General features: G+C 43.8%; 1 protein-coding gene across 5 annotated transcripts in view; it reads right to left on the bottom strand.

The window, feature by feature from the left end:
• The window catches only part of RBBP5 (RB binding protein 5, histone lysine methyltransferase complex subunit), a 38,234-nt gene extending 25,202 nt beyond the window's left edge, over positions 1–13,032 (bottom strand). Inside the window, exons 1-14 of one of the 5 annotated variants that reach the window (XM_074564000.1) lie at positions 12,888–13,032; positions 12,723–12,748; positions 12,452–12,624; positions 11,093–11,233; positions 10,451–10,613; positions 9,875–9,984; positions 9,579–9,698; positions 9,158–9,311; positions 8,976–9,047; positions 8,236–8,353; positions 7,431–7,500; positions 7,087–7,316; positions 6,576–6,770; positions 1,292–3,246 (exon numbers count right to left, since the gene is read on the bottom strand). In XM_074564000.1, the coding sequence (XP_074420101.1) occupies positions 3,221–3,246; positions 6,576–6,770; positions 7,087–7,316; positions 7,431–7,500; positions 8,236–8,353; positions 8,976–9,047; positions 9,158–9,311; positions 9,579–9,698; positions 9,875–9,984; positions 10,451–10,613; positions 11,093–11,233; positions 12,452–12,624; positions 12,723–12,748; positions 12,888–12,906 (1,617 nt within the window). In that variant the 5' untranslated portion in view covers positions 12,907–13,032 and the 3' untranslated portion in view covers positions 1,292–3,220. Of the gene's footprint in view, positions 1–1,291; positions 3,250–6,575; positions 6,771–7,086; positions 7,317–7,430; positions 7,501–8,235; positions 8,354–8,975; positions 9,048–9,157; positions 9,312–9,578; positions 9,699–9,874; positions 9,985–10,450; positions 10,614–11,092; positions 11,234–12,451; positions 12,625–12,722; positions 12,749–12,887 lie in introns of those variants that run through there. The other 4 variants (XM_074563999.1, XM_074564001.1, XM_074564002.1 and 1 more) reach the window with 4 other exon arrangements.
• Between the last annotated feature and the right edge of the window lie 615 nt (positions 13,033–13,647).

Raw genomic sequence — 13,647 nt, forward strand, 5'->3', positions numbered from 1 at the left:
TAATAGGACAGCAGAATGTTTTAACCCACAATATTCCAGCAATTTGGATATATTTGACTATTTAAAAAAGATGAAGTCCTCCCTTCTCTGTAAGATTTTTACATACAATTTTAGAAGAATTTTCACTGTATAGTAGTACTGTTCCAGTGTAATTTTCCCACTAAGCTATAAAGCAATATAAGTAATCATTACTGGAACCTTTAAAATAATGCTATTAAGCATAAGGAAATCACAATTCCTTATGCAGCACCTGTACAGTTCTGTCTTACATACACATATCCCAAATTCTAAAGTACTCCTGAAATTACCAAGATCACAGAAACACGACTACAGCATCTAGATAATCTGATGGCACTGACATCAAAGGGAAGCTGAACAGTATTTTATCACTGACAATACCCATCTCTACGCAGGGCTCAGGCAGTCACTCACATCTCCAGGAGCCCGCGTTTCTGAGGCAGTGGTGCCGATGTCACAATCCGGCTGCCCGGGTCAGAACGCGGCCCCAAACCTTCCGAGGGAGAACAGAGAACTTCCCCCAGGTCAGACGCCAAAGCAAGTCCTCTGAGATGAGGACTCGGTATAAAAGCATCATATTAGGCTCTTGACATCCACTATCAGACTCACAAGGCATTCAACAGCACTGGCCTCACAGCATCAGAGGAACCACGAGTCTGAGCCCTGTGCTCTGTGTCACATACAGCCACCAACTCCAAAGAGATCCGAGCCAAAACCTCCACGTTCAACTGATGCATCTGTAAAACAGAAAGCACTCGTGTGCTGCCATTGCAACGAAGTGCTTGAAGAAGAGACATCCCAGGGTAATTCACTTAGCGCTCCAGCGTTCCAAAAGAATAATGCGCTACTAAAAAAGTTCTTCATGAAAAAATGCAAAGTTACTTATTTTTGATGGAGTAATTGAACTATGGTCAAGGCAGTTCAATAATCAGCGTCTCCTTACCAGCAACTGAATTATGGATTGCAGAAAGGATCTGGATTGCCATGTTCTTCAACAGTTCTGCTAATGAATATCCGTGTTTCTCTTCCTAACACTCCTTAATTTGTTAAAATTAAGGCTTCTGAAGATGTAGTGTATGTATTTTCCACATTCAGTTCCCCTGGAGGTGCACTCTACCCCCAGCACGCTTTGTGTTCAGGTCCCCTTCTGCACATCTGTGCCGAGGCTGCGCTCAGGCATACAGGGCTTTATTAGACTACAGACTTACTCCTCTCTCTTGAAAAAGACATCATCAACCAAACGCCACGCGAAAAAAACCCAAACACCACCACACCAGCTGTACGAAGGCACAATACGTTTCTGTTTGCGCCCCAGCTATATTGTAGGATTCCTAAACATTGTCACAATACAAACAATCACGGTTGTATGGAAAAGCCAAGACTTACCCATTGACTTTAGGAAATAAAACATACCTCTTTATTTACAAACACAAAAACTAACATCACTGCTATATACTACCATTAAGCCAGTATCTGACAAATATGGTACAAAACTACAGATACCAAAAAATAAAATAAGAGATGGAAGAAAATAAACTAAGGACATATACACTGTACAGAGAAGTTTTAACAGAAACAAAGGCTGGAGTCTGTGGCAAATCATATGCTTTAAAATAATCTAGAGAGCCACTGCCTGGGCATCTTTTAAAGCTTGTGGGGTCAGTCACACTGTATGCGGGTGAATTTGAGACAGCAGTGTTCCAGGAAAGATGCAAGTCATCCTACAAGCAGAAAGAACAAAGCAAAGTAATACTGTATGCATGGGAATGAATTTCATTAAATGAAGCAGGCCACTGTACCAAAGCCGGAAATGAAAATACCAGTTTTAAAAAACCTTCTGATTTAAAACGTCCTCTCTCTTCCCACACTTATCTCTCATGCAACTACTGCATACTTCCGACTGCAAATTAATAAATCTCTTTATGACTCCCCTTCTTGGTTTCTAACGTCTGCAGGATACTTTGAAAATTTAAATACGTAGTGATAATCTCAATAATTACAGCTGGGGAAAAACTGAAAGTAATTGCATAGGAACTATATAAGTCTATAAAACAAGGGCATTCGGAATGAAAACCTTCCTTTAACAGGCAGTTGGTCTAGTACAGAGAGGTGCCAGGATGTAGATAATGGATAGAGAAAGCATCTCTTCCCATTTCCCCAAGGAAAATATTACAGCCGTCTTTAAGGAATAAAACGTTAAAGCCTGGCTGGGAAAGAGCTGTCAGCATTCGTCTTTCTTCCGTTCTTGATCCAGAAGTGGGGCAAAAAAACCCTGAAAAACTACTCTTTCAATTGGGAGAAATAGTGGTTGTTTTTTCTCTAACTACCAGTACCTACCAACTAAGGAGGAAACCAATTGTTTCTGGTAGGGCACCTCACAGGAAAAAGACAGAATAAAAACACTTGCAAGGACAGAAAGAAACTGCCAACACAGCTTTTCGTATCACAGGCTAGAAAGCACATAAACTGAGTATTTTATCTAGAGCTACTTTCACTTGTTCCTTCTCCCATAAGCAGACTCATCCTTCACGTCTATAATATTCACAACATGAAGATTCATTCTTTGCAGACTTCAGAGGCCTCTTGATTCTTCGCATTAGATCTCTACCCACTTGAGATGAAATCAAACCTGGCAAATAATCAGCAGCAGTGTTTCGCTAGGCATGTCAGCACAGAGGACATCACACTGAGCTAACAGCAAAGCTAAGGCAATGCAGCTGGCCTAGAAGGACTTACAACTCACTGAAATAAAAGTTAACAGCAGAGAAAGGGAAGTTTGCAGCATACACAGTCATATGGCATCAGGAATAAAAATACACGCTTTGGGTATTCTTCAATCCAGGAACAAAAAAAACCCCAATATTTAAAAGACAATGGCTGATAAGCTCTGGAGTGGCCGAGTGTGGGGTACCAGCTCACTTTAGAAATAGTTATATATGTCAACACAAAGGCAGTCCAATTAGTCTCTTTGCAAATCGCACGACCTGAGAGTCAGCATCTTACACTGTTCCATGAAGAAGCAGTTAAGGAGGAATGAAGGCCGTTTCCTCTTCCATATTCATTTCTTACAAAAGTCACTCCCTGAATCCATGAACAATCAGTCTCCTGTATTAGTCAGTCCACTCTGACTGAGAATTTCATCTATTTTCCACATTATGGTGCTCATATAGGAAAGAATACAGGAAGATAAAGAAGAGTGTCTTCATAACAGTTCTGAGATTGCCCCACCTGCTAAAGAGATCAAAGACAGGTGAAAAATAAGTAACCAGACTCAAACAGATGTTACCAGAAACCAGAGACCACCAAATACGGTAGCATTGCCACAAAGAGAACAAGATTTTCGAGATAAAGCCACTCTTTTCAGCATGAGATACAATCGACAAGATACTATCTACGACAAATTAAGACCTCCAGTATTTCTGCATTTGTATGTGAGATCACGTGCACAGGCATGGACAAGGTGGCTAAGGAACTCTGAGCTTTTACTCCCCAAAGTTGCAAGCAAACTTACCTGGCATAAAATTTTTTGATTCATCAATCCCAAAATCTCAGAGCAAAAGCACAACCAAAAACAACAAGTTCCACCTAAGTTTAGGTTAAACCAGATTGCTGTAAGATTTTATTTTAAAACTATAAAATGGATCAAGCTTCTCAGTTTGTTTATACTGAAATCTGATTTTGAAACAGCGGTTTTAAGAATAAGACATTTACTGCCAGACTACACAGCAGAGTGACACAGACGCACCTGCAGCAGGCTCCAAGGCCTGGCCACACAGCTTGCAGAAAGACACTGTATTAGGGCATATCACAAACATTTTCCAGCAGAAAAATGCTTGTCGTGTGACTGTTTTAGCAACTGATTAGTTACTTCAGAAAGCAACAGCACAAGGAACTAGCAGAATTAACAGCTTTGTGCACGAGAGACAGGAAAAGCAGTCTGGCTCCAGGACCCCAGGCAGCGTGTATGTGCACGTGGTGGAACACTGGCGACCCCAAGAAAAAAACTCGCTGCCTAAAATAGGAATTTCAAGCACAAGCCCTAACTAGAACAAAGGAAGACAGACACGAACTTCATGGATTAAAAGACTGCTGTGAGTTTGGGCAGACCCAAGCGACAGTTTCTTTCAGAGGACAATCTGTTCTTCTCATACCGTGACTCATACAGACACTTCCAACACCACTACTGAGATCTACTGCACGGATCTATTAGATCCTCTGAAGTCAACAGTACTGTAGAGGGAAGCACAATAACAGGTCCTAATGAGAGACAGAAGTCCATCATAGCAATATTAATTATTAACCTATAGCTCAATCAAGCTAAAGAATGGCACCACGGAAAAACACCTTATAGTGCTTACAGGCAAAATATAAGTCTTAGAAAGCTCTACCACCTCCAGTAGATGGGTAAAGTAAGTAGGGAACTTGGGTCTTTTCATAAGAAAAGAAAATTTCCATTCCACAGTGCCCAAAACCCAAAGCTAACTGTACTGGCACAGGTATGCACATCCCAAGCTCAGCAGCAGTAAAATTCCACTGTCGTCTTTTATAGCCAGTCAGACCACATTTAACAACTACACTGGAGCCTTACAAGCAAAACTACACAAAAGTCCTCCCAGATACAGCTTTGCAAGGATGTGTAAAAAAAAAAAAAAAACACAACAAAAAAGGAGTCTGTCTAGAATGTTGCTTCATTTGAAAAGTGTTAGAGGAAATGTGAGTGTTATTTTTCCAGCTCTCAGAACAGACTAACGCAACAGTGATCACAAGCTGCAAGAAGAAAGTACACCGAGATCTGTCTACAAATGCAGATCAAGCAAATTAGTAAAACGAGTTGATAACAAAGTTACATAAACATACCTTGAAGAAGCTGAACAAAAATACTTGCTATCAAAACCACTTCTCTGAGAACAGACTGCTTATACAGCAACTTGGAAAAGTCAAAATTTCCAGCATTGTTTTTTTGAACCAAATGATGACTGAAATTCATTTTGGAAGCCACATTGTTAAGTTTCCAGTGCACGATCCTTTCTCATTTATATCCTTTTGCATATGATCACGTTAATTAGCAGCGTGATAAAAGAAAGCAATCAGCAGGCCTGCTGATGAAACTAATGTTATGCTCATTTGGTCTTCAATTCGTTCTAGTCCATCCAGCATGGTACAGCAGAGCGGTCAGGATGTGTAACAGATGCCAGCAAAGACACCTGAAGATCCACACAATCCAGATAATTCCTTACTATCATACTGTAGAACATACTGGATGCCCCCTAATGACTTGAGAAGTCAAAAGAGAAACACCCTGTCCGGTAAATCTGACATTAATCAGTACCGCCCAGGCTACAAACAAGGTCCAAGGATATTCTTGGCCGTTTAATTTCTGGATTTTGCAAGACGCAATGTGAAAGCATTAAATGGAAGCCCAGAAAACATCCACCACGTTTTTCCATGTATAGCCTAAGTTTCTTTTATCCCATTTCCTTTTTCTGCAAATAGCAATTATCACTACTAGTACAAGCAATATCAGAGGAGCTGAGCAGGAAGGACAATGAGCAAGGTGGGTAGCGTAGGACCAGCAGTGAGGGAAGGAAGGGGGGAGAAATAAACTCATTTCTGTACAGTCTAAAATCCACAGCAGAGCTGCTGAGTTCAAGGAAATGCAAAATTTGATATATCAATTACATTGTGTCTGAAACTGTTTATATTGCAACCCTCAGTTCTTCGTTACAATCTAAAAAAACCTGAGTTCAGATCATTTATTCCAAATGTGTGCTTTCTCTACTGCTCTTGAATGAACTTCTCCCAAATAAGAAGCTGAAGTAGCAAATGAGACAGATGGGAAACACTTAGTTTCTCTGAGACTTAGTCTGGGCCCCAAAGGTCCAGTTTTAGTACCAGCAACAGTCCTGGTTTAGTACACAACCAACAAAATACGACCAAAAAAAAAAAAAAAAAAGAGAAAAATCCACCAAAACTTATCTTTGTTTACAGCAGCTGTTACTTTCTGGAATTTAGCTAAGGCTGCTGTATAGCTAGGAACAGAAAATTCAGCTGCTGAATTTTATCTCGGGGTTCGTTTATCAAACGGACCATTATCAATGTTCCATTTCCTAGTTCTGCTTACAGAACTTTCCTATTCTTCTTCACTCTGCCCAGTATTGATAGCACAAAACGTCAATTTCAGCTTCAGAATCCTTCACTATTTACGTTTTTCCCCCCTCAAAATCAACCCACCAAAATCAAAATTACTCTTTATGTAAGAGTTATCGAGACAATTGAAGTTACACAGAGTTTTTGCTTTTGAAATAGTGCTCAATCTCTATAAAAACCCTACATGCTCTTTCTATGCAATAACACAGGCATGGATATCAGTTTTATTACAGATATTGAAAGCACTTCCACTTAAAAAAATGTAAAATTTTGCCTATCCTTGACAGCAGCTAAATGTTTAGTGAGCAAGTGCCATTTGGGAAGATAAAATGCTATGACTATATTAAGTCAGGGTCTGCACAAAGCAAGGCCACCAAGCAAGCCAACCACGCTCACGCTGGGTTCCTTACCTGTCAAAGGCTGTCCCAGCTCCGCCTGCACTTTACCCTTCGCTGCTCCTTCCAGAGGTAAAGCACCTCTGTCCCCTTTGTAGAGTTTCGGTTTAAATGGAGAATCTTTGTCTTTACCTTTTGATCCTTTAGGCCTGCCTGCTTGCTTCTTCTTGGATTTACCATCTCCCTTCACACCCAGCAGTGGATGGACTTCTGCGGAGAGACAACGCGTTAACAAAGTGAATTATCTCTTAAAACGCTTATATCAGCACATACAGCCCTTGGTGTTAATACAGACAGCATTAAGAATTACAGTTTCAGGATGCCTCTCCTCATTCCTAGCTTACAAAATGCCAACAAATTTGCAGAGTTCGTGGCTATTAATAACTGTTCTAAGAAGTGACTTCAAAGGAATGAGAAAATTAAGGAGTGACCTTCTGAACTTCTGGTCTTCAGACAAAGCTAAGGCAAAGCTAAAAACCATCTCAGGTGCAGAATAGGCACTAGAACAACGTCAGCTTCTACCCACCATCATTAGGTACTCCTTGTAGTTCAATGTTGGTGGTTTTGGGCTTCTTCTTTGGTGCCTGAGGTCCATCAGAGGATGACTGCCTCTTCTTCTCAGAACCTATTCCCTCATCAGTTAAAGAGCTCTGAACCGCATCCGGTGGAGGTCCATAGGGGTTTTCTTCTGGATCTTCCACTTCAGGAGCGATGGGTAAGTAAAGCAGAGCCTTGGAGTCCTCCAGTTCTTCATCGCTGTGCAGGAAAGAAGTTTGCTTTCATTTAAAACTAGGGGTTATTATAACATATTATACAGGGAATATTAGTGATACATTTTGTATTGATACTTTAAACAAAATATTCTTTCACCTGCTACAGAAAGCAGCAATGGGATCCACACTAGTTACATCCACTTCTTCATCTTCTGCAGCATCAGCACCTGAGAACAAGGGGAAAAAGACAAATTAAAGACAGTAACAAAAAGACCAAATTACTTAGAAAGAATGGGATTGACTGTGCTTAAATGTCTAAGCATGCAGAAGTGAGAATTAAAGCAGAAAACAAAGCTAAAGTATTTCCTCTTAAATGCATCAGGTTTTTATTTTTCTATGTTCTAATACAAACCTATTGTTATAAAACACGAGTAAGAAAGCTAGATAAAAGATTTTCAATCTTCTAGATGTTTTGTTATCACTAAACTAGTTCTAAATCTGATGAAATTTATTTTAATGCTTAATTCCCAACAAGCCAACATTATACTTGAATATTAGTAACTGCTAAGCAACAATTAATCTAAATATGAGAAGTGCTGCAAAGCCTGGTAATGAGGCGAGCTCTGTGGTGTGCTGGGGATAATCCTTCGCTCCTTCTGCAGTTTAACCGTAGCCCTTCACGGTACACAATTTTTTGGCACCACCAAGTGGCCAGGTTGCACCGTTACTGATTACAATTCAGAGCAAGCCCGTACAATGACACATGTCTATTTGTTACTGCTTTCTGCTTAAACATATATTGGAGAGGACACGAATTTTTTAAAAAAGTGTTGCATGTCAATTGGCAGGAATCATATTGATTGTATTAGTTCATACAACTTCATTTATGCACTCCTGTTTTGTCATTTGACACCGATATACTACTATCTATTTGCTACATAGAAACCAATTTTATGCAGTACCTGTCTGTTCTGGTTCGCTCTTATCTTCATCTTCAATGTCAAACTCTGACTCTCTCTCTTCATATTCTACGTTTTCATCCAGCTCTTTGAAGTCAGGCGCAAAGGCACTCCAGTTTTCCTAAACCACAAATTCAAAACAATTTTTGAATTTGAATCAAACCAGCAAAGTAACAGCAGCCGTAGTGAGGACTCATCGGAGTGAGGACGATTGCAGTCTCATTCTGCATTAAAAGCCCACAAGCCACATACAAGGTGACACAAATCAAGCCTCATCCGGGTCCATACTCGTGGCAAATTAGAAACTGCACAAGTTAGTTCCTACTGAAAATATTACATCACAGTTTCTTATAATTAATAATTCCTTAAATATTGCAATGTATGTAATAATTACCCCCTTTGGTAATAATTACCAAAGCTGTATGTTCATGTTTAGCCACTTAGTTTAGTTCACTCACACGGATTTCCTGCACTTACACAACACATTCAAGACACCTTTTCCACACGAAGTGTCCCTGTGATGATATTTAAGGCTTAACGCAAAGCTTAATTAGTTCAGCAACTGAAGTACAAGTACCCTCCTCATGTTCAACAAGATAGCAAACATCTGTCAAATTAGGCAGGTGAACCTAACGAGCTTGTCAAACTAGGATTTAATAAAGGATTTCAACATGCAACCATTCAGACTACTAGGATGGAGACCACTGGGGAATCCTCTTCAGGAAACGATCTCAAACACCTACCACTTGATTCTGAGCCCATATTGACACAACACCACTGGAAATAGAAGCTATGATCGGTCGGACAGGATGCCACTAGATTTATTGGAAAGAGAAAAGAGGAGGAGCTTAATTGGTAAATGAAATTATGCAAGCTTAGCTTTAAAAATGACAAGAAACATAGTAATAGCAGACAGTTTTCTTACTGCTACATCCAAGAGCAGCTCTCCTCTGGTCCCGTGGAGGATTTTCACTAGGTTTCCAATACTCTTCTCCCAAATGTACAGGGCATGCTGTCGTGCTGAACCTGCCACTATATATTCACCGTCACCAGAGAAACAGCACTTTTTCCATGGCGTCCTGCATGCAAAGACAACATCACAAGTTAAATAACAGCACAACGTGGAGGATGGAGGACTGTGGAGTGGGCTTGTTCTTCAGACTGAGACTTGGCGTCTTCAGACACCAATAATATTTAAACTTCAAATCAAACTGAGATAGACAGGTTTCAAATGAAAACTTCTGTCCGTTACACTGAATAAGATACTGAGCTTCATCCAGAGACTGCCATCAGGGCCGAGCACACAAACCTCACCTTTTCCAGTCGGGCCGACCACTGCCTCTTACCTGTTCACTAAATCCTGCAGCTTCTGCATCGGTTCAGGCTCCCCATCTCGTCCACAAGTTAGAATTTCACGGCCATCGTACACCCTGATTATCCGGTCAGCTGTGTTTATTAAAAAGCAGCTGTAGGAAGGAGGGCACAGAACACGCATTGCATTGTAAGACTAAGAAGATAAAAAGAATCAGAATATGTTCCATGAAAGAACTGTGGGGGTTTTTAACACCTTGTATTCTCTGTCAATCTACCCTATAGTTTCAGTTCATCTTTAAAGATACCACTTGAAGATGACATAACTCACCTTCCTTTCCGAGCAAATTCAATCGATTTAATAGCTGTGGTGTTGCTGGTTCCAGTTGTCACTCTGAAGGAAGCAACAAGATCCTGAGTGTCTGTTTTCAATACCAAGATCTGAAGATTAAGGAGACAGAAGGCAATCAGTATTTGCATTGTAACTCATTCCCCTTTCAGTACCTTTCACATCAACTACTAACCCCGACAAGAGAAGCCTCAGCAATCTACACAGGAATAGTTGGGATTCTGCAACTGTAGTTTCTACTACAGTTTCTGCAACAGTTCTGCGACATAAACATTGGTTTGTTTACGGTGGAAAAGGATCCAACAAATATGGTGAAAGACAAAAGCAACAGAAAGACCTAACTCAGACAAAGTATTATAGTCTAGACATGTTCAAAGATAAAAGTGTGATGCTTTGTTCAGAAGATCATATCAGTGCAATATCAATTATTCAAGAGACATTCAGGAAGCCTTATTTGTGTATTAAAACAAAGAACATGACCCAGAAACGTTAAGTATCTTGATAAAGACGGGAAGTATTGTAACCTCTTGCATCCAGTGCCGCCTGCTAAAGTCTCACCTTCCCCTTGGCATTGCCCGTATAAATGTATTCCCCTCGCCTGTCAAAGGAGGCCACAACATTGAGATCAGAATCATCATCCACAGGTAGGACAACGTGTTTAGAGTCTGACAGCGTTAGCATCACCGGCGCTGACTTCATGGGACAAACCAAAACTCTGTTTCTGCAAAGCAGAAAAAGAAGTGTTAGTAGTTTCCTCTCTGGAAAAGAAGTTTCCAAGTTTACAAGTGAGAAAAAAATCTCAACCCGTATCAAGAAATACAGAATACCTCTGTGTTTTTATTATCTTATTTCATCTTTGTTACTTAAATCACAACGTGACATTAAATTGGTGTCTACTTTAATTTATTTTCTTTTTCTGGAAGCTTCTCCCAGTTTATGTAGTAACTCATAAAATCAACAAGACATTTCTATACACATTTCTAAGACACATTCTTTTGTTTACTCTCCTCCTTTCCTGATATTTTCATAATAAAAAGAGCCAGAACAAATCCAGTTACGGTTCTAATCACAAAAAGAATGTACACTGACAGCATCTGCTAGATTTGGAAAAAATCACTTTGCAAATTGCAACAAAAACAGTTTAACCACCATTAGTTCTACCAAAATAAGAGCATTCAACCCTTTTTTCACAGGACTTACTGGTCTCGAGGGTGGTACTGAACTTTCAAGATAGGCGAAGGAAATCGAAATCTCTGGTCGCAGTCCCCAGAGAGCACATCCCATTGCGACACAATGTTGTCGGTTGAAGCACTCACCAGTTTGTGACCATCTCGACTCCAGCTACAGTAACAAGAGGCAGTTCAAGTAAAAGTTACTCCTTAAATGCACAAAACATACAACCACAGTTCAAAATTATACAACCAAATTATCCGACTCAGATATAAACCTGTTAGCCTGAAACATAAGTTTAAGATCCAAAAACTTAATAGGCATGGCACGTTTGATAAAGACAGGAAGGAACTGAGGGCACTGTCAGCAAATTTGCCTTGCCATGACACCAAGCCGTGTGGAGCAGTCGACACACTGGAGAGAAGAGATAGTATCCAGAGGGACCTGGACAGGCTGGAGAGGTGGGACCATGCGAAGCTCATGAAGTTCAACAAGGCCAAGTGCAAGGTCCCGCACCTGGGTCGGGGCAATCCCAAGCACAAACCCAGGCTGGGCAGAGAATGGATGGAAAGCAGCCCTGAGGAGAAGGTCTTGGGGATGCTGGTGGATAAGCTCAACAGGAGCCAGCAATGCGCACTGGCAGCCCAGAAAGGCCCCTGCACCCCGGGCTGCATCCCCAGCAGCGTGGCCAGCAGGGCAATGGAGTGGATTCTGCCCCTCTGCTCCACTCTGGGGAGACCCCCCTGCAGTGCTGGGGCACCAACAGCAGAAGGACACGGAGCTGTTGGAGCGGGGCCAGAGGAGGCCCCGGAGATGCTGGGAGGGCTGGAGCCCCTCTGCTGTGGGGACAGGCTGAGAGAGCTGGGGGGGTTCAGCCTGGGGAAGAGAAGGCTCCGGGGAGACCTTCCAGCCCCTTCCAGTCCCTAAAGGGGCTCCAGGAAAAATAGGGAGGGACTCTTTGGCTGCCCCATCCCTAGAGATGTTCAAGACCAGGTTGGACGGGGCTTTGAGTGACCTGGTCTAGTGGGAGGTGTCCCTGCCCATGGCAGGGGGTTGGAACTGGATGATCTTTAAGGTACCTTCCAATAAAAGCCATTCTGTGATTTTACGGCTTCCAAACTCTGGAATGTAACTGATTGCCCTGAATGTGACTGAAGTTACCTAAAACGTAACTGATTATCCCGCAATAGACTGGCATTTCAGCAACTGACACGCCCAGGTGTTAAGAGCTGTCAGGGTACCAGAGCACCCAATACTCAGCAAACACAGCCACGCACAAATTCCAACAAAAATAAGAACAGCCTTTCATAACTGCTTCATAAACTACAAGCTCAATTACAACTAAACACCGAGATCAGTTCTTCTGAGAAAAAGCGAGCCTTTTCTCACCACAGCGAGCAGACGGGATGGATGTGAGCGCTGATGATTTTGGCGATGCCCCTGGTGAGGAAGTCCCAGATGACGATGCGACCGTCGTTGCAGCCCACAGCCAGCAGCGTGCCCCAGCGGTTGAAGGTGCAGGTCAGGGCCATGCTGATGCAGTCCAGCGTCCCATCCGCCTCCTGCGGGGAGAGGGCGGCCCAGAGGGGCCGGTCAGCCCGGCCGCAGGCAGCAGCCAGCGGGCCGGGGGCAGCCCGGCGGGGCGGGGGAGGACGTTTACCTCAGGGTAGTTCTGGCCGAACGACTCTGCAACAACGAAACGCAAAGACGTGAGGCGCGACCGCCGCCCCCGCCGACCGCGCTGCGGGGGCGGCGGCTCGGTACCCGCCTACCGACGGTCCCCAGCCCGGCCCGGGCCGTTCGCCCTCCCCCGCCCCGGACCCACCGAGCAGCTCCAGGTTCATCGCGGCCGCCGTCCCGCTCCCTCCGTCCCCGTCGCCGAAGGACCCCGCTGAGGGGACCTGGCGCTACGACGCCCCAGCGTTCGCCTGACAAATCCCCGCTTCCCTCCTCCGCCGGTCCCGTGGCCCAGCGGCACTCCACGCTCGGTTCCACACGACCCGCGGAAGGACGGGCCCAGCGGTGCCTCTTCCCGGAGCGGCGGAAGGGCTCGGTGCGGCGACGGCGCTCGGTGGGGCGACGGAGCTCAGGCAGTGAGGCGGGCAGCCCGGCGCCTGCGCGCGGAGGGGTCCGGGCGGGTCCCGCAGCCGCGGGCCCGAGGTTCCGAGGGCTGGGCTGACGGCGGCGGCTCTTACAGCAAAGGGGTTGCGGGAGCGCGGGGTGGTACCGAGCGGGTCAGGTACAAAAAATTAACGATAATAATAATGATACGAAGATGCTGGGAGGGCTGGAGCCCCTCTGCTGGGAGGACAGGCTGAGAGAGCTGGGGGGGTTCAGCCTGGAGAAGAGAAGGCTCCGGGGAGACCTTCCAGCCCCTTCCAGTCCCTAAAGGGGCTCCAGGAAAGCTGGGGAGGGACTCGGGATCAGGGAGGGGAGCCATGGGACGAGGGGGAAGGGTTTTACGCTGAAAGAGGGGAGATTTAGATGAGATCTGGGGAAGGAATTCTTTGCTGTGAGGGCGGTGAGCCCCTGGCCCAGGTTGCCCAGAGAAGCTGTGGCTGCCCCATCCCTGGAGGGGTTCAAGG

The sequence above is a fragment of the Larus michahellis genome, chromosome 21 (genome assembly GCF_964199755.1).
Source record: "Larus michahellis chromosome 21, bLarMic1.1, whole genome shotgun sequence".
NCBI lineage: Eukaryota > Metazoa > Chordata > Aves > Charadriiformes > Laridae > Larus > Larus michahellis.